This window comes from Pseudorasbora parva, chromosome 8 (genome assembly GCF_024679245.1).
Source record: "Pseudorasbora parva isolate DD20220531a chromosome 8, ASM2467924v1, whole genome shotgun sequence".
NCBI classification, from domain to species: domain Eukaryota; kingdom Metazoa; phylum Chordata; class Actinopteri; order Cypriniformes; family Gobionidae; genus Pseudorasbora; species Pseudorasbora parva.
The window spans coordinates 42,693,927-42,718,621 of NC_090179.1; the positions used below are offsets into that span (position 1 = coordinate 42,693,927).

At 38.7% G+C, this 24,695-nt stretch overlaps 1 protein-coding gene across 1 annotated transcript; it reads left to right on the forward strand.

Annotated features, from left to right (window-relative positions):
* The first annotated feature begins 76 nt into the window (after positions 1-76).
* Positions 77-22,865, forward strand: LOC137084562 (zinc finger protein 271-like). Its single transcript, XM_067450853.1, has 7 exons — positions 77-162; positions 568-618; positions 4,374-4,575; positions 8,008-8,695; positions 9,883-9,931; positions 17,685-17,769; positions 21,790-22,865. Exons 3-7 carry the CDS (start codon positions 4,491-4,493, stop codon positions 22,662-22,664), a joined length of 1,782 nt encoding a protein of 593 aa, XP_067306954.1. The 5' UTR covers positions 77-162; positions 568-618; positions 4,374-4,490; the 3' UTR covers positions 22,665-22,865.
* The last annotated feature ends 1,830 nt before the right edge of the window (positions 22,866-24,695 follow it).

A 24,695-nucleotide genomic window follows, 5' to 3' on the forward strand; every position in this document is an offset into this window, starting at 1 on the left:
CTCGGTTGTTTGGAGTCACCGAGCGCCCCCTGGAGGAAACAAGCAAGTAACATTTGCTGCTCAATGTACGTGTTCACGACAGCTGAGAGCGCGTTTGCGGCAGCTGGAGAGCGCGGACCTGAAGAAGTGAAGATAGATGAGAGAACGGACAAACCTCAAGAGGTAAACAAACACGTAACTAGCGTCATATACTGGATTCAGTCAAACTTTTATTGAATATATGTGTAAGGTTAGTTAAATATGTTGATAACACAAATAACAGTTGGATGTGAATGTTTTTGTAAATCAAATCTATATATAGATAATATTGTTAGATAATCATAAGAGCGGTTAAAAATAACAAAATAGTCTAGGGATATATGACAAATGCACTTAGATCATAATCTTGTGCAGTTCTCCTTCACATTTTGAGAGAATGACAGAACTAAACTTTGGCTCATCATAGATCTGATATTTGATAGACAGACACATGATCTCACTTGTTTTCTGTCATTAAGTTGGGGTTCGCTTGAATCTTCACATTTGTGTTCCTTGAACTGATTTTAAATTATCATTGTTTTATTTCAGACACGATGGAAGTGAAAGAGCAAAGACAAGAACTCAAGTGAAATTTCAAAGGTGATGATCCTCTAGTTTGTTTCAGCCGGTTGACACCAATAAAATGTGCTTAATGTGCCAATTTACAGCAGATCTCAGACATCACAATAATGAATAAGGTAGGGATCCACGATATATCGGCAACATATCGTTATCGGACGATATATTATAATTTTTGATGTTATCGTTATCAGTCCGTTAAGCAGTGTTGGGGAAGCTACTTTGAAACAATAAGTAAAAGTAAGTTAAAGTAGTTAAGTTACATTCAAGCTACCATTTTGAAAAAGTAGTTAGCTCCACTACAAGTTATGAGCAAAAAGTAGCTAGCTACATTTTGGTTTTTTTTTGTTTTTTTACAATGACAAATAACTGAATAATTAATGAATAATGCTATACTATTTGGGATTTCAAGCAACATAATGCAATGCAATTGATTTCAAAGAGTATAGTGCGAATTCAAGTTGATTGGGAAACTTTTCCCCCCATTAATTTCAAAGGCAAAAACTTTCAGAATCATTTGATTTTGTAAACTATTTGATACACACAATAATCGAATATAGCCTATATCTTAAACTGAGTGTCAAAGTCCAACATGGCTAAAAATTTAACATCAGTTCAAGAACAAACTGTATGCAATTTAAATTAAATACTCATGAGTCAGGATTAGGTTTACCACCATCAAACAAACCAAATGTGGGATGATTACTAAGTTTGTGTGGGACAGTTTGAGAAATGTTAACGACACTAAAACATAACCTGAAACTGTTATATAATGTCTAAGTTAATAAAAAAACATTTATATTCTGCCTTTCAGCTGATTAACATATTTTGTTATTTAGTCCCTCCCAGAAAACACCATTATATCACAATGTAACATAACATGTCTTTATTTTACATATCATTTAAATTCAACATCACTGAGGCCAAAGGCAGCAGGCATCAGGCAGATAAACTGTTTTTGAAATAGAGCTGACCAAGTCCAACTAAAATCCAACAAAATAAATAATGAACAAATACAATATAAAGCAACATGAAATTAGTTAATTGACAGTCTTATATATTCATTTATATTATATATTAACAATATAACCAATTTACCGAATTATCTAGTTGTTTTCTGACAGGGACCACATGGAATAAGTCACCTACCCACATTTTAATTGACAGCCGTCACAATTGTTAACCTACTGTGTTTACTACTTTCTTTTCAACCATTGGTTAGGATTAAAAAAATAAAATAAAAAAGTGGGGCATGGTCACCCTAGTAAGGATTAGTCTAAAACGCAGGTTAAACTCACAGCACATGCAGTGGAGCGCAGCATTCTGAACAGAACCGCTGTGAGTCTCATGAGCTGCTTGCGTAAACAGTGCAGGCGCTTTGCTTGCCTTCGAATTTTCATTTCGAATAGTTTCGTTAATAGTTAAAAGTGTACATTTCAAGCTTTCTATAGCCTACACATGATATATCTCATGTCTGTGAGGCAAGTAGCCTGCCTGAGTTTTGGTTTATTTACAATGTTGTTTTACCGCTGAGCAGCTTATATGAGTGAAGCGCGTCTGCAAGCTGAGCTTCCGTCACACCGCTCAGCTCCGCTCGTTCTCGTCGGTTGTCAGATTCAAAACCCAAAAACAGGATGTAGCTTTTGGTCGCGCTACTCCGCTACTTGCTGTATAATGTAGCTAGCTACTGGAAAAGCTACACTGTTTTAAAAGTAACTGAGCTACTGACAAGCTACTGAAAAATGTAGTTAAGCTAGTAGCGTCGCTAATTGTAGCTCGCTACTGCCCGACACTGCCGATAAGAACGTTTGACCAATATATTCGAGCCGATAGATAGACAGACGCGCTGTCTGCCAAGATGGGTTTGAATTGCTCAAATATGATTGGAATCACTTTGAAAAGGAAAATACAGTTATGTGCAACATGTGTAGGGCAAGTCTGACACATAAACTACATAAAATTATAATGAGAAATTTCAGTAAAAGGACAGTGTTTCCACGCGTTTGTTCAGGGAAGAGCGTGTCCATGGAGTTACACCTTCATGACAAACACAGTCAAGTTCGCTTGTGCATCCACAGCCTTTTGTGCCATTGTAAATTGTAATATTATGTTTTATCTGTGTAAATAATCTCATATAGGATGCATTTGGTTGAGTTAATTAACGATGCAGTAAAGCGCTTCATTGTACTGGTCTGCGATTTCATGCATGGCACATGCATTTTGATTCTTTATATGCAGCCTCAGCAATGCTGTCAAATAACTTGTTTGCACTATTTAGTTTTTTTTGTTTATATATATATATATATACACTTATATAACATTTTACAAATAAGCTTTCATTTGTTAATGCATTAACTAACCCGAACAAACAGAGAGCAATAACCTTTGCGAATTTTAGTAATAAAATGTTAGTGTTTGTTACCAAACATTGGTACATTACCTAATGTTAACAGACACAACATTGGATCTGAAAATGTTGAGATTAACATGACCTAAGATTAATAAATCCTCTAGAAGTATTGTTCATTTATTGCTGGTTATCTAATGCTAACAAAATTAAACCTTATTGTAAAGTGTCACCATTTTTTAATAAAGTAAGTTGGCCATAGGAGTGTAAAATATGTTTGAAAAGTTGAGGAATCTTACACTGGTTCAAATAGGTACGTTAAATGTTTGATTAATGTTGAAGTATTTGGCACAGGGCTTTGTATTTAGGGATGGCAAAAATTTAATATTTTCTTGACCGACCACTGAGCCTCATTAGCCGGTTGAAACCGGTTAACCGGTTAGTTTAAAATATGCTTTGCTATTTGAAATAACAGCCGCGAACTGCGCCTGCAATTTCGTAACTCTGTCGCATCTCTCTATGATCTCTCTGCCGCTCTCACACACACACTGTCCCGGCACCGCCGCCTCCCTTCCAAAATCCCCTACAGTGCGAAAGTCCCGCAAATGCGGCGCAGAGGAGCTTGTTTGTAATCGACAAACAAATGGCTCCTTAATTTCGAAATGGTTTGGGTACAAGGTGATCGTGTTGAAAATTAAGGCATTTGTCTAGCGTTAGAAGCTCATTTGAAATATTGCTGCGGCTCGTTTAAGAAAATGACGAAGAGACGGCGCTTTAGTTCGAGGTAGTGCTAACAATAATAAAGAAAGATGATGACCTTATGTGTTACCACTGAAATGTAGATGTAATATATTTCCAAATGTATGCCCATCTTATGCGGAACGCACGCTTCATACTGTCGTCTGCCCTGGCTCTAACCTCGAGTGTTTTAGCAAAACCTTGTGAGCGCGCAAACCCAAACTCTGTGACCACGCGCCAAATGTTTTTATTGGTTTATTAAGTACAAACAGGCGAGTTATGAAAAATTGAGTGTGAGGGATTTGTTCACTTCACACAAAAAGATTTTGGAATTAGATGGCTAACTGTAGTAGCGTTTAGTCCACTGTCTATAATAGCCTAATTTAGAGAATTAACCGACAACTTTGATCGGGTAACGTTGATACGTTCAACCATCGGTCAAAAAGTCATCGGTTAACATCCCTATTTTTAATGGTGAGCTTTTTTGTAATCAGGCTCTCAAAGTTAATTAAAATTTGCATTTAAATTTATCGGCCAATATATCAGTTATGGGTTTTGAAATATAAATAATTATCAGTTATCTGTATCAGCCAAAATGTTCATATCGGTGCATTCAATGAGGTGAAAACAGGGAACTTTTGGCTCTTCAGCAGCTCAGTTAAACATTATGGCCTGTATTTTTTAAATGCAGATTGAATCAAAACAAAGTGATCTCCCACAGCAATTCACCAATGGGAATATTCACATCATCTTACAAGAGAAGGACAAACTCCAAGTGTAGCAGCTGAAATCTGTGTGACTGTTAAAGATGGAGTTTATTAAAGAGGAGATTGAAGACATGAGAGATCCAGAACCATCCAGAATAAAACATGAAGATACTGAGGAACAAACAGGTTGGTGTCCATTCTTGATTCTTCATTGTTGACTGCTTTGGTAGATGTGAATTAGTGTGCAGTATATGGATGATAAATGATAGAAAAATGCATCTAAATGATAATAAGCTTGTATACAGGTCCTGGTCATATAGTTAGAATATCATCAAAAAGTTGATTAATTTCCATTATTCCATTCAAAAAGTGAAACTTGTATTAGCCGTGCCGGTATCAATTTTCATGTTGCGATTAATTGCTGAAGCTTTTTTTTTTTATTATCACGAAATTCACTAGCGCAGTTGGTTTGTTTGTGTGGTTTCCGGGGTAATCGCTGCATTCTGCAGTTCCATCAAGGCCCTCTGCTGTCAGAAAGTGTTCCCTTGCTCTCCTTCACTCGTTCAGCCATCTGCAAATGCATGTTGGACTTGTTTACATCTGAGGACGTGTCCCTTTGACAAAGAATACAGCAGTGTTGAGCATTTTATACGATCGATGGGCAAAGTATTCTTAAGTGCATAATACATTTTTTACAAATTGTTAATAAATGATTATTTATGGTATTTTGAGGTGCCCACGATAACAATATCGTCCATATTCATTACCGTGATATATCGCATTACCGATACATGTCTAACTTGTATGTTATATTCATTCATTAGACACAGACTGATATATTTCAAATGTTTATTTCTTTTAATTTTTGATGATTATAACTGACAACTAAGAAAAATCCCAAATTCAATATCTCAGAAAATTAGAATATTGTGAAAAGGTTAAATATTGAAGACACCTGGTGCCACAATCTAATCAGCTAATTAACTCAAAACCTGCAAAGGCTTTTAAATGATCTCTCAGTCTAAGACACAAAATGTCATTGCAAAAGAGGCTGGCTGTTCACAGAGCTCTGTGTCCAAGCACATTAATAGAGAGGCAAAGGAAAGGAAAAGATTTGTTAAAAAAAAAAGTGTACAAGCAATAGGGATACCCGCACCCTGGAGAGGATTGTGAAACAAAACCCATTCAAAAATGTGGGCGAGATTCACAAAGAGTGGACTGCAACTGGAGTCAGTGCTTCAAGAACCACTACGCACAGACGTGTGCAAGACATGGGTTTCAGCTGTCGCATTCCTTGTGTCAAGCCACTCTTGAACATCAGAAAGTGTCAGAAGCGTCTCGCCTGGGCTAAAGACAAAAAGGACTGGACAGCTGCTGAGTGGTCCAAAGTTATGTTCTCTAATGAAAGTAAATTTTGCATTTTCTTTGGAAATCAGGGCCCCAAAGTCTGGAGGAAAGGAGGAGAGGCATACAATCTACGGTGCTTGAGGTCCAGTGTAAAGTTTCAACAGTCAGTGATGGTTTGGGGTGCCATGTCATCTGCTGGTGTTGGTCCACTGTGTTTTCTGAGGTCCAAGGTCAACACAGCTGTATACCAGGAAGTTTTAGAGCACTTCATACTTCCTGCTTCTGACCAACTTTATAGAGATGCAGATTTCATTTTCCAACAGGACTTGGCACCTGCACACAGTGCAAAGCAACCAGTACCTGGTTTAAGGACCATGGTATCCCTGTTCTTAATTGGCCAGTAAACTCGCCTGTATTTAATCCCATAGAAAATATATGGGGTATTGTGAAGAGGAAGATGCGATATGCCAGACCCAACAATTCATTAGAGCTGAAGGCCAATATCAAAACTACCTGGGCTCTCAACACCTGAGCAGTGCCACAGACCGATTGGCTCCATGCCACGCCATATTGCTGCAGTAATTCAGGCAAAAGGAGCCCCAACTAAGTATTGAGTGCTGTACATGCTCATACTTTTCATGTTCATACTTTTAAGTTGGCCAAGATTTCTAAAAATCTTTTCTTTGTTTTCGTCTTAATATTCTAATTTTCTGAGATACTGAATTTGGGAGTTTCCTTAGTTGTCAGTTATAATCATCAAAAATAAAAGAAATGAACATTTCAAATATATCAGTCTGTGTGTAATGAATGAATATACAGTCACCTAAAGGATTATTCGAAACACCTGTTCAGTTTCTCATTAATGCAATTATCTAATCAACCAATCACAAGGCAGTTGCTTCAATGCATTTAGGGCTGTGGTCCTGGTCAAGACAATCTCCTGAACTCCAAACTGAATGTCAGAATGGGAAAGAAAGGTGATTTAAAATATTTTAAGCGTGGCATGGTTGTTGGTGCCAGACGGGCCGCTCTGAGTATTTCACAATCTGCTCAGTTACTCGGATTTTCACGCACAAACATTTCTAGGGTTTTAAAAAAATGGTTTGAAAAGGGGAAAACATCCAGTATGCGGCAGTCCTGTGGGTGAAAATTCCTTGTTGATGCTCGAGGTCAGAGGAGAATGGGCCGACTGATTCAAGCTGATAGAAGAGCAACTTTGACTGAAATAACCACTCGTTACAACCGAGGTATGCAGCAAAGCATTTGTGAAGCCACAACATACAACCTCGAGGTGGATGGGCTACAACAACAGAAGACCCCACCAGGTACCACTCATCTCCACTACAAATAGGAAAAAGAGGCTACAACTTGCACAAGCAAACCAAATTTGGACAGTTGAAGACTGGAAAAATGTTGCCTGGTCTGATGAGTCTCGTTTTTTTGTTGAGACATTCAGATGATAGAGTCAGAATATGTCATAAACAGAATGAGAGCATGGATCCATCATGCCTTGTTACCACTGTGCAGGCTGGTGGTGTAATGGTGTTGGGGATGTTTTCTTGGCACACTTTTGGCCCCTTAGTGTCAATTGGGCATCGTTTAAATGCCATGGCCTACCTGAGCATTGTTTCTGACCATGTCCATCCCTTTATGACCACCATGTACCCATCCTCTGATGGCTAATTCCAGCAGGATAATGCACCACGTCACAAAGCTCGAATCATTTCAAATTGGTTTCTTGAACATGACAATGAGTTCACTGAACTAAAATGGCCCCCACAGTCACCAGATCTGAACACAATAGAGCATCTTTGGGATGTGGTGGAACGGGAGCTTCGTGCCCTGGATGTGTATCCCACAAATCTCCATCAACTGCAAGATGCGATCCCATCAATATGGGCCGACATTTCTAAAGAATGCTTTCAGCACCTTGTTGAATCAATGCCACATAGAATTAAAGCGTTCTGAAGGCGAAAGGGGGTCAAACACAGTATTAGTGTGGTGTTCCTAATAATCCTTTAGGTGAGTGTAATATACAAGTTTAACTTTTTGAATGGAATTAGTGAAATAAATCAACTTTTCAATGATATTCTAATTATATGACGAGCACCTGTATATTACTTGTCAAGCATATTGTTAACTATATTAAAATTTTAATTACAAAACAAAACAAAACTTTGCCCCATGAAAGATCTGATACCTGATCTCTGTTGCTTTCTGCTATTAAATCAGGGTTCACTTGAACTGATTCTATCTTGATGCGTATTTTAGACCAGGTGGAAGTGAAATGGGAAAGAAAAGAACTGAATGAAGTAAAGGAAGAGGAGGAACATCATAACGTTACAACTCAAAGAACAAAAGCCAAAAAGCTGCACACCTGCCCTCAGTGTGGAAAGAGGTGCACACATAAAGGACACCTTAATACACACATGAGAGTTCACACTGGAGTGAAACCGTATACATGCACTCAATGTGGAAAGAGTTTCACACATTTAACTAATCTCAATTATCATCTGCGCATTCACTCTGGAGAAAAACCATTTAACTGCGATCAGTGTGGTAAAGAGTTTATTTCATCATCACAGCTAAAAAAACACCTGACAGTCCATTCAGATGAGAAGCCTCATGTGTGTTCTCTCTGTAGAAAGAGTTTTTCAAGGCTGGATCATTTTAAACTGCACCAGAAAACACATGATGAAGTAAGAGAGTATATGTGCTTTGACTGTGGGAAGAGCTTTACTACAGCTGGCAACCTGAAACTGCACCAAATAATTCATACTGGAGAAAGACCTTACAAGTGCTCATACTGTGACAAGGGTTTCACTCGGTCTGGATCTCTGAAATCACACGAGCGCGTTCATACTAAAGAACGACCTTACAAATGTTCATACTGTGAGAAGAGTTTTACTCAGTCTGAATCTCTGAAATCACATGAGCGAGTTCATACTGGAGAGAAGCCGTAGCACTGTACTCAGTGTGAGAATAGTTTCACTAAATCAAAGTATCTAGAGACTCATATTATATATAAAGCATTGTTCTGTCACAGTGAGCAAAGGTTTTCAGATCCGACACTTCAAATAAACAATGAGATTCAGATAAAGCAAATGTGTAGTGAAATAAATGTGTGTTCTGTGACATTATTCTTTTGGAAGTCGTTTGTTTACTTTTTGACTTGTCTTTTATGTAGCATTACCAGCTGAACAGATGCAGTTTACTCTCAGAAACCTATTTTTATAAAGGTTTAAATTTCCAATAAACACTGTAAAGGCGGAATAAAACAAACAATCATTAGACAACTGCTTGCAAATTGTGTATAAATGTCCACAAACCTATAAACTAATTAATACACATTTGCAATCTAGTTGTCCTACACCATAAATAGTGTGACAATAAATCACATTTTAGTATACAGGCTAATGTAATAACCTTGCCTTACTGTACGTAAGTAAGCCTGAATATAAATGAATATAATTGCAATATTTATTATGACAAATTGTCATCAATAGGCTCTGTATAATAAATGTTATTCTGTAAATCTTATTCTGGAACATTCTTCTCACACAGTTTAGCAACTATATGTTTTACTAACATAAAAATATTCACCATGTGCAGAATTATTAGGCACGTTTTCTTTCACTGATAAAACTGAAAAGTCAACATTTATAAAAAGCCCATCACGTGAAGGATACAATGCTAATGCAATACTAGACATTGCAGTTAAGGCACGACAATCCATCTCAAAATATGTCTGAGATGGTGAATATGAGCCAGATGATCAGCATACTGTGATAGGAGCACTGTGATGATGGTATAAAACATCTGCTCAAACTGAACCCTTACAAGCTATAAAAGGTGGTGTTTGAAGCTTCAGCTTCAAAATAATTATTACAGTGTCAATAATTCTATGTATCTTTCCTTACTGGGTAATTACGTTGCAAAATCTGCTTGAAAAAGACATGCAATTGACCTATTCAGCACTGTATTATTTCCTGATTGTACAAGAATCCATTTATGTAATTAGAAGATAATAGGAGCTGTAAAATGTTAAACATACTGAAAAATATGGTTGGTGGTTTTCTCGATTTGCAAATGTTTTAAAATGCCATCAAACTGAGTTCGTTCTGTGAGTGACGTCATTTGTTATAGACTGGTCGCGCATGCTCAGTCAGAACAGCCCGTGACTGGAGAGAGTCAGGTAGGTCTCTCAGCCGTGCATTAAAGAGTGAAAATAAGCTGTGTTAAGTGAATTTGCGAGTTGGTATTAATTATATAATTGGCATAAAACGGAAGTTTATTTATGCCAACAATTTGATGTATTGTTTGTTTTATTTTGCCGCCTGCGCGCCGAATTATAGCACGGGGTTTTCCCTGTTAATACATTTCTCCACATAAAATTTTGGTGGATTGAGTCTGTGTGACGTTAAATGTCGTTTAGTGTTGTAAATGTGTGTAGATTTCATTGTGATGTTAAATGTATGTTTGTAGCCGCATCTGTGGCCTGTGTAGGCTATTAGATGAATTGCAGTAACGTTAACTGTTAAAGGGGACGGGACTGTGTGTGTGTGTGTGTGCGTGTGTGTGTTGATTGTCTGTTCTCGCTCAATAAACGGCAGATGTGGTCCCAGAAGAGCCTGTGGTTAATTTGTGGTGATGGGTGAAATACACTACATATTTACAATATGTTTTGATTGCATTCACTGGTAGGTAATTTGATGAAAGTGACAAATTCAATGACAAAACATTAATTATTCCGAATCACCAGATTCTCTTGTTTAAAGGGTTAGTTCACCATCTTATTCTAAGTGTATATGCTGTTCTTCTTTTAGATGAGTTATATTAAAAATGTGGCTCCTCAAAGCTTTATAATGGCAGTGAATGGTTATGTTGCTTATAAAATCCATAAAAGTGCATCTATCCATCATATATCTGCTACACACGGCTCCAGGGGGTTGATAAAGGCCTTCTGAAGGGAAGTGGTATGTTTGTGTAAGAAAAATATTTAAAACTTTATAGACTAAAATAACTAACTTCTGGAGAGTCGACTTGTGCTAAAAGAGTAACCTTAAGCGCTATGTTTGTTTTGCTCTATACTTAGTGCTTCAATGGTCAAGGGTTACTCTTTTAGTGCAAGTCAACTCGCGTACCGCTGACTGCCGTACGCTTGTTATTTCAGTCTATAAAGTTTTAAAAAATTTCTTATTTTTCTTACACAAACAGGTCACTTCGCTTCAGCAGGCCTTTATTAACCACCCTGAGCTGCGTGGAGCAGTTATATGATGGATAGATGCACTTTTATGGACTTCTAAAATGACATTCAATGCCATTATAAAGCTTTGAAGAGCCACAGCATTTTTAATATAACTGATTTGTCTAAAAGAAGAATGTCATATACACCTAGGATGACTTGAGGGTGAGTAATTAATGGTCTAATTTTATTTCTTGGGTGAACTAACCCATTAATTATTTAGTTACCTTCATGTCTGACATATTTATGAATGGTTTCAATCAGTTTAAATAATAATAAACATAATGTTGTACAGCAGTTGTTATTCAAATTTGGACTGTATTACCAAGACAGTGACAGAACTAACCTTTTGCTCATCATAAATCTGATTTTTGATAGCTTCATGGGGCCAGTACCATGATGGCAGTTGAACAAACTCAGGGTTACTGGATTAGTTTTTGGTTGACAAACCAAACAAATCAAATCCGGCTTTGTTGGTACCATGATGCTGATTATCAGCTTTCACTGTCAACTCAGGCTTTGATCCTGAGTTTGTGGAGCGCATGCACATGAAAGTGTGAAATCAGCAGTGACCAGCCAATAACATACTTTTCAACACAGAGAAAATGTGACTCATTTCTCGCAAGAGAGCCACCGTGATTTAAAACTCTTGCTGAAGATTAAGAGATTGAATTATATAAAGAATTTAAATGCATTTACACAGACTAAAAAATATTTTCCATGAGGTCCAAGAGAAACTGGGAGAGTGACTTTATTTCATCAGGCATGTCCCTTTGCTCACAGCTGATTGGTTCAAATTCAGTTTGAGATCTCTTATCCCGAACATAGCCTGCCACGGAACAGGTTAGCTGTGGAGCTTAAGTTACAATATAAACTGAAACTTACCTGGCTAGCCAGCAAAACTGGCTTAATGGTACAGGCCCATGATCTCTTGTTTTCTGTTATTAAATCAGGGTTCACTTGAATATTCACATTAATCCTCCATGAACTGATTCTAACTACTTAATATGTTTATTTCAGACTCGATGGAAGTGAAAGAGCAAAGACAAGAACTGAAGTGAAATTTTAAAGGTAATTATCGTCTAGTTTGTTTCAGTCTGTTGACACCAATAAAATGAGCTTAATGTGCCAATTTACAGCAGATCTCAGACATCACCATAAGGAAATGAGGTAGTGTTGTCAAAAGTACCGAAATGTAAATAATGTGAAGCTTTGAGCGCTGTTGAGTGGGGGAAGCACACACAGAAACAAGTTTCAGCCAATCTCTGCTAATCTTGAGTACCTACCAGGGCCTGAAATTAACTTTTTTGACCACCATAGCATATTGTGATACAGTTCATTATTTTCCATAATGTAATGATAAAAATGTAACTTTCATATGTTTTAGATTCATTGCACACCAACTGAAATATTTCAGGTCTTTTATTGTTTTAATACTGATGATTTTGGCATACAGCTCATTAAAACCCAAAATTCCTGTCTCAAAAAATTAGCATAATATTCTGAACAAATAGGCTGTTGGGACAGTGGGAAGGAAAGTCTGTGGGAAGGAAAAAGTGTGGCAAAAAACACTGCACAGCGAGAAGAGGTGACCGGACCCTGAGGAAGATTGTGGAGAAGGACCGTTTCCAGACCTTGGGGGACCTGCGGAAGCAGTGGACTGAGTCTGGAGTAGAAACATCCAGAGCCACCGTGCACAGGCGTGTGCAGGAAATGGGCTACAGGTGCCGCATTCCCCAGGTCAAGACACTTTTGGGCTACAGAGAAGCAGCACTGGACTGTTGCTCAGTGGTCCAAAGTACTTTTTCCGTATGAAAGCAAATTTTGCATGTCATTCGGAAATCAAGGTGCCAGAGTCTGGAGGAAGACTGGAGAGAAGGAAATGCCAAAATGCCTGAAGTCCAGTGTCAAGTACCCACAGTCAGTGATGGTCTGGGGTGCCATGTCAGCTGCTGGTGTTGGTCCACTGTGTTTTATCAAGGGCAGGGTCAATGCAGCTAGCTATGAGGAGATTTTGGAGCACTTCATGCTTCCATCTGCTGAAAAGCTTTATGGAGATGTATATTTTTTTCAGCACGACCTGGCACCTGCTCACAGTGCCCAAACCACTGGCAAATGCTGCAGCGGCGAGAGTGGTCTTTAATGAGCCGAAGAGAGCGCATGTTACGCCTCTCCTCATCAAACTGCACTGGTTGCCAATGGCTGCTCGCATCAAATTCAAGGCACTAGGTATCGCCTACAAAACAACCACTGACTCTGCACCAATATACCTAAACTCACTTGTTCAGACTTACACACCCTCCAGAAGCTTGCGTTCTGCGAGTGAGCGGCGCCTCGTGGTTCCATCCCAAAGAGGCATGAAATCGCTCTCACGGACATTTTCCTGGACCGTTCCCACCTGGTGGAATGACCTGCCGATCTCAATTCGTGCTGCCGAGTCTGTAGCCATTTTTAAAAAACATCTTAAGACACATCTTTTCCAATTGCACTTGACCAATACAGAATAGCACTTACTGATCACCACAGCAACGACCAAAAGCGCACACTCCTGGATCATATCTACGTCTCTCATCCGGATTTGTGCCTTCAGGCGGGTATGTTACATAGTTATCATAACTATCATAATCCGGTGTACTGTATTTTGCGTACGTGAGTTTTTGTTGTAGATTTCTATTGCTGCGCGTTTAGTTAGAATGCCATACAAAACCAACTCATTGGGCCACTGAATCTGCATTAACGACAACAGTTGGGGCAACAGCCTTAGTCCTAATGGGTTGTTATTATAGCTATCAAAATCCAGTGTTCGGCATTTTGCGTACGTGAGTTTTTGTTGTAGATGTCTTAAAACAAAAAAAAACAAAAAAAATGGTGTACTGTGCTAATTATTTGAGATTTCTTACAGATCTTGCAGGTTGTTGGCCTTGTCTGTTTCGTTGCTACTATTACTCTGCCCTTTTTTGTAAGTCGCTTTGGATAAAAGCGTCTGCTAAATGATTAAATGTAAAATGTAAATGGCAGGCCAATTGAGCACAGTAATACCATGGTCAGTAAACCAACTCTCCTGACCTGAACCCCATAGAGAATCTGTGGGAAATTGTGAAGAGAAAGTTGAGAGACGCAAGACCCAACACTCTGGATGAGCTTAAGGCCGCTATCGAAGCATCCTGGGCCTCCATAACACCTCAGCAGTGCCACAGGCTGATCGCCTCCATGCCACGCCGCATTGAAGCAGTCATTTCTGCAAAAGATTCCCGACCAAGTATTGAGTGCATAACTGAACATAATTATTTGAAGGGTGACTTTTTTTGTATTAAAAACACTTTTATTTTATTGGCCGGATGAAATATGCAATTTTTTTTGAGTTTTTTTTTATTTTTTTTGAGAGTTTTCATGAGCTGTATGCCAAAATCATCAGTATTAAAACAATAAAAGACCTGAAATATTTCGGTTGGTGTGCAATGCATCTAAAATATATGAAAGTTTAATTTTTATCATTACATTATGAAAATAATGAACTTTATCACCATATGCTAATTTTTTGAGAAGGACCTGTACACATCCAATGATTGGTGATGTTCTTGTGCGCAATTGCACATGAGACTAACATTAGTGCAAAGACTATCACCAGGTTCTCTCCCACATCCGTGACCCGCCTGCTCTCGCTTCTATTTATGCTCTGTCCACATGCCATCAAGCTATAGTGATCTCGCTTTCCAGAAAGTCACATTGCTACATTATTTGTTTCAACTGTCATTTTAATACAAGACTGATTCAAAAAGGGTTGGGACACTGTACAAATTGTGAATAAAAAAGGAATGCAATAATTGACAAACCTCATAAACTTATATTTTATTCACAATAGAATATAAATAGCATATCAAATGTTGAAAGTGAGACATTTTGAAATGTCATGCCAAATATTGGCTCATTTTGTATTTTATGAGAGCTACACGTTCCAAAAAAGTTGGGACAGGTACCAATAACAGGCCGTAAAAGTTAAATGTACATGTAAGGAACAGCTGGAGGACCAATTTGCAACTTATTAGGTCAATTGGCAACATGATTGGGTATAAAAAGAGCCTCTTAGAGTGGCAGTGTCTCTCAGAAGTCAAGATGGGCAGAGGATCACTTATTCCCCCAATGGTGCAGCAAAAAATAGCAATATCAGAAAGGAGTTTCTCAGAGAAAAATTGCAAAGAGTTTGAAGTTGTCATCATCTACAGTGCATAATATCATCAAAGATTCAGAGAATCTGGAGCAATCTCTGTGCGTAAGGGTCAAGGCCGCAAAACCAGACTGGATGCCCGTGATCTTCAGCTCTTAGACGGCACTGCATCACACACAGGAATGATACTGGAATGGACATCACAGCATGGGCTCAGGAATACTTCCAGAAAACATTGATGAACACAATCCACCGCGCCATTCGCTGTCGCCGGCTAAAACTCTATAGGTCAAAAAAGAAGCCATATCTAAACATGATCCAGAAGCGCAGATGTTTTCTCTGGGCCAAGGCTCTTTTAAAAGGTACTGTGGCAAAGTGGAAAACTGTTCAGTGGTCAGACGAATCAAAATTTGAAGTTCTTTTTGGAAAACTGGGACGCCATGTCATCCAGACTAAAGAGGACAAGGACAACCCAAGTTGTTCTCAGCGCTCAGTTCAGAAGCTTGCATCTCTGATGGGGTGGAGTTGCATGAGTGTGTGAGACATGGGCAGCTTACACATCTGGAAAGGCACCATCAATGCTGAAAGGTATATCCAAGTTCTAGAACAACATATGTTCCCAGTCCAGATCTTTCACCCATAGGAAACATTTGGTACATCATAAAGAGGAAGATGAGACAAAGAAAAGCTCTAAGATAGTTGAGCAACTAGAAGCCTGTATTAGACAAGAATGGGTCAACATTCCTATTCCTAAACTTGAGCAACTCGTCTCCTCAGTCCCCAGACGTTTGCAGACTGTTATAAAAAGAAGAGCGGATGCCACACAGTGGGAAACATGACCTGTCCCAACTTTTTTGAGATGTGTTGATGCCTTGAATTTAAAAATAACTTATTTTTCCATTAAAATTATACATTTTCTAATTTTAAACATTTGATATGTCATCTGTGTTGTATTCTGAATAAAATCATCATTGCATTCTGTTTTTATTCACAATTCGTACAGTGTGCCAACTTTTTGGGAATCGGGTTTGAATATTTACAAATTAGGACAAAAATGTCACAGTCACCAAATCTTGTTTAATTAAATAATAAGATGAATACAGATATGATGACAGTCTCAACACTGAGCATCTCCCCCCAAAAATGTCTGACAGAATCCACCCACCCTCTCTCCATCCAGCACATTAAAACTGCATTAAAAAGGCTGCAATTTTTCTGCAGTCACTCTGTGCCACACCCTCCATAGCTAAAACGTTAATCAAATTACGTTCTATTGTTTATTAATTTTCTCTGTTCTTTGTCTTGACTTGGACTCAGTCCTCTCTTAAATCAATCTTGACTCAGACTCGAATGATCTGGTCTCTCTCTCTCGACTACAACACTGGAAACAGCAGTTGCAGCATCTCAAACTGCCAAATTAATCACTCAATTCTCATTGGCTACCTGCCAATGTGGCAGGTAGATTGACCGTTATCCGCAAATTGCAAAATTCACCCGCAATTTGGTGCGTGTTAATTTCAGATCCTAGTACCTACAGCATCCCATACGGGGGGGAAAAATTATACGATGGCAGATTTCTGAACCTCAGACATACTTGCCGGACAAATGCTCTACCACTGGAACACAAATCTATGTGACGAATCTCAGTTCTCAGAATCTGAGTTAGATGTAACGTTAAGGATGAAACCATCATATTAAACATGACTTCCCCCACTCACCCACAAAGTTATGCATCACATTATTCACTTTTTATTCACTACATGTTTCACTTGTCGCCTGCAACGATCTGCAAATCCAATGGTCCTTACTTATTAAATATTCGTCACCAAAAATGCCGGGAACACACCTGAAAACAAACTTAATTCACTGTTCCCTAACGCTGGGCTCTTTGGGAAGCTGAACATGGTTATCTTCCACTCAAAACCAAAAACACACTTTGGTGACATTATTGGAAAAAAAAATCTCAACTTGTGTTACCCGAATGATGGGTGTATTCTCTCCTGCTCTGGTTGGTGTGTACATGCACTTTTCCAGGAGAAGTGTTCATACAAAAATGTTACGCCCTCTATTATGACATACAGGGCCATACTCCCAAAAAACTTTCCAAAATGTGTGAGACACTGGAAGGAGTATTTTTGGCACAGAAATTCCATCATACGTCAAACTCATTTTTTGTAAATGTTTGGCATGAGAATCAACTCTTTAACTGTGTAAATAAGTCAGAATGCATGAAATGTCATTAGCCCCTACCCCCCTGTTTTTAAATTTCAGAACTGACTAGGTACTGAAGTCGTTACTTTTGACAACAACAGAATTAGGTAAAAAAAGGGAACTTTTGGATTATCAGCAGCTCAGTTGAACATTATGGCCTGTACTTTTTAAATGCAGATTGAATCAAAACACAGTGATCACAGTTCACACCTGCAGTGAAGACCCGCCCACAACAATTCACCAATAAATACTGGGAATATTCACATCATCCTACAAGAGAAGGACAAACTCCAGGTGTAGCAGCTGAACTCTGTGTGACTGTTAAAGATGGAGTTTATTAAAGAGGAGATTGAAGATATGAGTGATCCAGAACCATCCAGAATAAAACATGAAGATACTGAGCAACAAACAGGTTGGTGTCCATTCTTGATTCCTCATCAATGACAGCTTTGGTAGATGTGGTTGCCAACTCTCACACATTTGCCCTGAAACACGCTTTCAGAATCTGTCACACACTCTCATTCTGGCCAAATAAATCTCACGTCTACATGGCAACCCTACTTTTGATATAAAAGCAAAGTCTCAGCTTTCACATTTTCATATATTTAAGTTTAAATATGAAATTCCAACAATAAATGCCGTTTTGGCACACTTAATATGGCATAAAAGATTATAGTAGCGCCTCCGTTAAAGCCAGAGCCATTAAAAAAAACGCCACACGGTCACATGCTTCATGGAGTTCAATAGTATCACTTTAAATTATATTTTTTCTAATATTTGTATTATTTATATTAAAATTAGTGTTGTGTTTAAGGTTAGAAGAGAGAAAGCTTCTATTGCTCTCCCCTTTTTTGTAAGTCGCTTTGGATAAAAGCGTCTGCTAAATGATTAAATGTAAATGTAGAAAGGGGTTTTACATTTCAATGCAAAGAAGCAAATAAGACTAATTTTGTGTCTGGAAAAATAATACTTAAAAGTTTTAATGCCATGGTTTACCCACTAGGTGGCTCTTTATACATCTATCTACTAGTCTTAAGTTTATTTTTTGAAAGGATATTTTTTATGCACATTAATAAACATGGATGTAAATGTGGCAGAATTGGTCAAAAAGGCTATTTTTCATCTGTAAACTCTTAACAGAAATGCCATTCTAAAAACAAACAAAAACTAAGCATCCTATATTAAAACACACAAAAGAGAAAAGGAGACAAAATATTACATTATCAAATGAAAGTACAAGTACATGATTCCACATTGAATTCATGCTCAAAAATACATGAACAGAAAATGTCCACACTGCCTGATTTTAGCCCCAATTTTGACTCGCCGACAGGGTTCGCGAAATCGCCGACAAATGCCCGAGATCATAGGAAAATCGGTGTTCGTGCATGGGAGTGAAAATCACGCCGTGTGAATGATCAAAGACACGAACAGAGAGAATTGCCGACGCCCGCGAGATATTTGGCATGCTAAATATCTAGACCTGTCGGCGTTTCAAACTCCTGCTGTGTGAAATGTGTTCTGACTGAAAATTACATTGGTGATGACCGACAGCCAATGAGAGAGTGAGATAAAGGGCTTTGGGAGGTTCAGGAAGGAGTTATAGACCAGAGTATTAGTATTTTAATAGATATATTTACAATTCTATCAAACAGAAACAAAGCCCAAACATTTGCACATCCAGTAGCAGCAGCAGCACATTTATAAAATTATTTATTTACCTCAAACGCTCTTAGCAGAACACAAGCCTTGCTCCCTCTGTCTCCAACAATTTTCTCCGCAATATACTTTTTTCTCCACAAGTCAGCGCACAGACAATTTGGAGCAAACTTTGTGCAGTTTATTATTTTTTAAACAATTCCAAGTCTCTCGGATTGACGGCGATTCTTCCTCTTGTATAGTCATGCAGTGTGAAACCCTCTGTCGCAGATTCATTGGTCAGTATGAACACAGCAGTGAGTGAATGCTACCCCAGATAGTCATGCAGTGTGAAAAGAGCAGTGACCCGACAAGTTTGAAAATCGTGCAGTCTGAACTAGGCTTTACTTATAGTTAGTAGAATGTCTAAAGTAGACTATCTAATAAAGTGTTACCAAAACCAAGAGCAATTATTAAAAAAGGCTGAAGTCAAAATTTTAAGATACTAATGTTGAGAGCGCTGATTAGTAAGTAATAATTTTTTGAGATTAAACTTAACCATATGTATCCAGTCTTCTAAATGTTGTTGGGATGGAGTTCCATTCCTTTGTGGCTCTGACTGAAAATACAGACTGACTAATTTAATTTTTCTCAGAGGAATAATGCAGTCCTGTCTTTTCTTTCGTATCAATAATTTTTTAGTGATTGTCTGTTTATACAGAGATTCGAATGGTTTAAGAGTAGTTGTATTCGCTTGTGACCAAGATGTTAAACAATAAAACATGCAGCCTCTGTTGACATATCATACATTTGACAGACTAAATTTTACCTGGAGACAAACCTAATTAACTTAAGCCTTAAAAGAAGGTCTAGAATCAATTACAACACCATGGTACTTGTATGCTTTCCCCTGATATAACCACATCTGGCACTACATTTAAGCTAAAACATGCACGCTTTTGTAAGTTAATTTGCGACTTGTGACACATTGCTCCCATGTATATAAATAACTGTATCATCCGCATACATTTGGATGTTAGTGTCTGGACAAACGGATGGAAGATCATTGATATACCCTGATCAGGCATAACATTATGTCCTAATATTGTGTTGGTTCCCCTTTTGCTGCCAAAACAGCCTTGACCCGTTGAGGCCTAGCCACCACTAGACCTCTGAAGGTGTGCTGTGGTATCTGACACCAAGATGTTAACAGCAGATCCTTTAAGTTGCAAGGTGGGGCCATCATGGATTGAACTTTTGTTCAGCACATCCCACAGATGCTCGATTGGATTGAGATTTCGAGGCCAAGTCCATTCCTGAACCATTTTTGCTTTGTGTCAGGAGCATTATCCTGCTGAAAGAGCCACAGCCACCAGGGAATACTGTTTCCATGAAAGGGTGTACATGATCTGCAGCAATGCTTAGGTAGGTGGTACGTGTCAAAGTAACATCCACATGGATGGCAGGACCCAAGGTTTCCCAGCAGAACATTGCCCAACACATCACACCACCTCTGCCAGCTTGCCTTCTTCCCATAGTGCATCCTGGTGCCATGTGTTCCCTAGGTAAGCCTTGCACACACACCCAGCCGTCCACGAGATCCATCAGACCAGGCCACCTTCTTCCATTGCTTCGTGGTCCTGTTTTGATGCTCACGTGCCACTGTGTTGGTGCTTTCGGCGGGGTCAGGAGTCAGGATGGTCACCCTGACTGGTCTGCGGCTATGCTGCCCCATACGCAACAAACTGAGATGCTCTGTGTATTCTGACACCTTTCTATCAGAATCAGCATTAACTTCTTGAGCAATCTGAGCTCCAGCACCTCGTCTGTACACGGTCCAGTCTTCACTTCCCATGTGCATCAATGAGCCTTGGCCGCCCATGACCCTGTAGGCGGTTCACCACTTCCTTCTTTACATTTACATTTTACATTTAATCATTTAGCAGACGCTTTTATCCAAAGCGACTTACAAAAAAGGGCAGAGCAATAGAAGCAACGAAACAAACAAAGCCATCAACCTGTAAGAGCTGTAAGAAGTCTCAATTAATTAGCACAGTACACAATTTTTTTTATAGCCATCTACAATAGCCACCTACAACAAACTCACGTACGCAAAATACAGAACACTGGATTTAGATAGCCATGATAACAACCCATTAGGACTAAGGCTGTTGCCCCAACTGTTGTCGTTAATGCAGATTCAGTGGCCCAATGGGTTGGTTTTGTATGGCATTCTAGCTAAACGCGCAGCAATAGCCATCTTTAGTTCACTTCAACCTTGTATAACAGTTGTCAAAAATATTTTAACTACATTAACCAGTGAATGACAGACCAAACATTTGCCTCATGCCAGCAGCCATATCACAGTGTAGCCCAAGACTTGTTTCCCACTGAAGCTAAGTAGGGTTGAGCCTGGTCAGTACCTGGATGGGAGACCAACTTGGAAAACCAGGCTTCTGCTGAAAGAGGTGTTAGAGAGGCCAGCAGGGGGAGCTCACCCTGTGGTCTGTGTGGGCCCTAACACCCCAGTATAGTGATGGGGACACTACTGTAACAGACACCGTCCTTGGGATGAGACGTTAAACTGAGGTCTCAAGTGGATGCTGCACACTGGTGGTGGTTGATGAGAGATCCTTCAGTGTAAAGTGCTTTGGGTGTAGTACATATAAAAGCGCTATATAAGTGCCTCATTTATTCATTAATTCATTCATGAAAGATCTGACACCTGATCTCTGTTGCTTTCTGCTGTTAAATCAGCGTTCACCTGAACTGATTCTAACTTTGTGTATTTTAGACCAGGTGGAAGTGAAACAGGAAATACAAGAACTGAATGAAGAGGAGGAGGAGGAGGAGGAACATCATAACTTTACAACACAAAAAACAAAACCCAAAAAGCTGCACATCTGCACTCAGTGTGGAAAGAGTTTCCAAAGAAAAGGAGGCCTTAATAGACACATGAGAGTTCACACAGGAGAGAAACCGTATACATGCACTCAGTGTGGAAAGAATTTCCAAAATAAAGGAGACATTAACAAACACTTGATAATTCACACTGGAGAGAAACCGTATACATGCCCTCAGTGTGACAAGGGTTTCACACAAAAAGGAAGCCTTAAAACACACTTAAGAATTCACACTGGAGAGAAGCCGTACACATGCACTCAGTGTGGAAAGAGTTACACATATTTAGCTGATCTCAATTATCATCTTCACATTCACTCTGGAGAAAAACCATTTAACTGTGATCACTGTGGTAAAGAGTTTATTTCATCATCACATCTAAAACAACACGTTAAAGTTCATTCAGATGAGAGACCTCATGTGTGTTCTCTCTGTGGAAAGAGTTTTTCACGGCTGGATAGTTTTAAACAGCACCAGAAAACACATGAGCAACTTGAGACTGGAGAAAGACCTTACAAGTGTTCATACTGCGACAAGAGTTTTGCTCAGTCTGGAACCCTGAAATCACATGAGCGACTTCATACTGGAGAAAGACCTTACAAGTGCTCATATTGTGACAAGAGTTTTGCTCATTCTGGAAACCTGAAATCACACGAGCGAGTTCATACTGGAGAGAAGCTGCACAACTGTACTCTGTGTGGGAAGAGTTTTACTCGATCAAAGAATCTAGTGAAACATATTATAAAGCATTGTTCTGTGTCACAGTGAGCGAATGTTTTCTTCAGATCCAAAACATTTAAGGAAATCATGTGAGATTCACATAGAGTAAATGTGTAGTAACTCATTACCATTTCACTGACAATGTGTGACTTTGTGAACAAATGTTACCTACCGATCCAATAATTCAAATAAACTGAGATTCAGATAAAGCAAATGTACAGTGAAATAAACTTGTTTTCTCTGACAGTAGTTTTGTGGAAGTCGTTTTTGAGTTGTAACTTTCTGATATTATCAGTTTCATTTCAATTTATACATTAAAGATTTTTGGGGGGAAGTTTGACTTATGACTAATTGTCATCCATAGGCTCTGTATAATAAATGTTCTTTTAATTCCGCTTGTTAGATTAATGAAAGGGGGAACTATTGTGGAATGAGACAATGCTTTTCAACAGCTCGGTCAATGTGGTGCTACTGATTTTTCACTCTTTTGTTGTTTATATTATACAAACAGACATTGTACATTGATGCAGGGCCTTAGGTGGGTTGTATAGCCCATCAAGAATGGTATTCCTCTGGTAGTTCTTAAAGGGGGGGTGAAAGTCAATTTCAGTCAATCTTGAGTACCTATAGAGTAGTACTGCATCCTTCATATCTCCAAAAAGTCTTTAGTTTTATTATATTTATAAAAGAAATATGGGCTGTACCGAGTCTTTCCAGAAAAAAACAAGTGCCTGGAGGCGTATCGTGTGGGCGGAGCTAAAGAATGACGAGCGCGCAAAGCGGTGACGTCGGAGGCTGAAATAAATTGAACAGGAGAAACAGCAGCAGCAGGACGTCCGTCTCTGTGGTATGTACTGTATTTAGTGGCCTGTCAACATTTGTGTGTCTTTACTCGCAGTTTATAATAATAATAATAATAATAATAATACGTTTTATTTATATAGCGCCTTTCCAGAGCTCAAGGACACTTTACAATGAACAAACAACAATAAAGCCAATTGACAAACAGAGTAGACAGAACAACAGTAGGCAATTGAGAGTGCAAGTACAATAATTGAGAAATCGGAGTGAAAAAAAAAAAATTCCTTTATGAGGACATGATTTGGTTTATGGACTATTGTACAGTATTGTTCAAAATAATAGCAGTACAATGTGACTAACCAGAATAATCAAGGTTTTTAGTATATTTTTTATTGCTACGTGGCAAACAAGTTACCAGTAGGTTCAGTAGATTGTCAGAAAACAAACAAGACCCAGCATTCATGATATGCACGCTCTTAAGGCTGTGCAATTGGGCGATTAGTTGAAAGGGGTGTGTTCAAAAAAATAGCAGTGTCTACCTTTGACTGTACAAACTCAAGACTATTTTGTACAAACATTTTTTTTTCTTCTGGGATTTAGCAATCCTGTGAATCACTAAACTAATATTTAGTTGTATGACCACAGTTTTTTAAAACTGCTTGACATCTGTGTGGCATGGAGTCAACCAACTTGTGGCACCTCTCAGCTGTTATTCCACTCCATGATTCTTTAACAACATTCCACAATTCATTCACATTTCTTGGTTTTGCTTCAGAAACAGCATTTTTGATATCACCCCACAAGTTCTCAATTGGATTAAGGTCTGGAGATTGGGCTGGCCACTCCATAACATTAATTTTGTTGGTTTGGAACCAAGACTTTGCCCGTTTACTAGTGTGTTTTGGGTCATTGTCTTGTTGAAACAACCGTTTCAAGGGCATGTCCTCTTCAGCATAGGGCAACATGACCTCTTCAAGTATTTTAACATATGCAAACTGATCCATGATCCCTGGTATGCGATAAATAGGCCCAACACCATAGTAGGAGAAACATGCCCATATCATGATGCTTGCACCTCCATGCTTCACTGTCTTCACTGTGTACTGTGGCTTGAATTCAGAGTTTGGGGGTCGTCTCACAAACTGCCTGTGGCCCTTGGACCCAAAAAGAACAATTTTACTCTCATCAGTCCACAAAATGTTCCTCCATTTCTCTTTAGGCCAGTTGATGTGTTCTTTGGCAAATTGTAACCTCTTCTGCAGATGCCTTTTTTTTTAA

Bases quoted from the DNA above. Each gene is read 5' to 3' on its own strand.
- LOC137084562 (XM_067450853.1), top strand. From the start codon at position 4,491: ATGGAGTTTATTAAAGAGGAGATTGAAGACATGAGAGATCCAGAACCA. The intron at 9,932-17,684 runs GTAGGTCTCTCA...TGACTGTTAAAG, and splicing joins CCGTGACTGGAGAGAGTCAG to ATGGAGTTTATTAAAGAGGA. The intron at 17,770-21,789 runs GTTGGTGTCCAT...TGTGTATTTTAG, and splicing joins AGATACTGAGCAACAAACAG to ACCAGGTGGAAGTGAAACAG.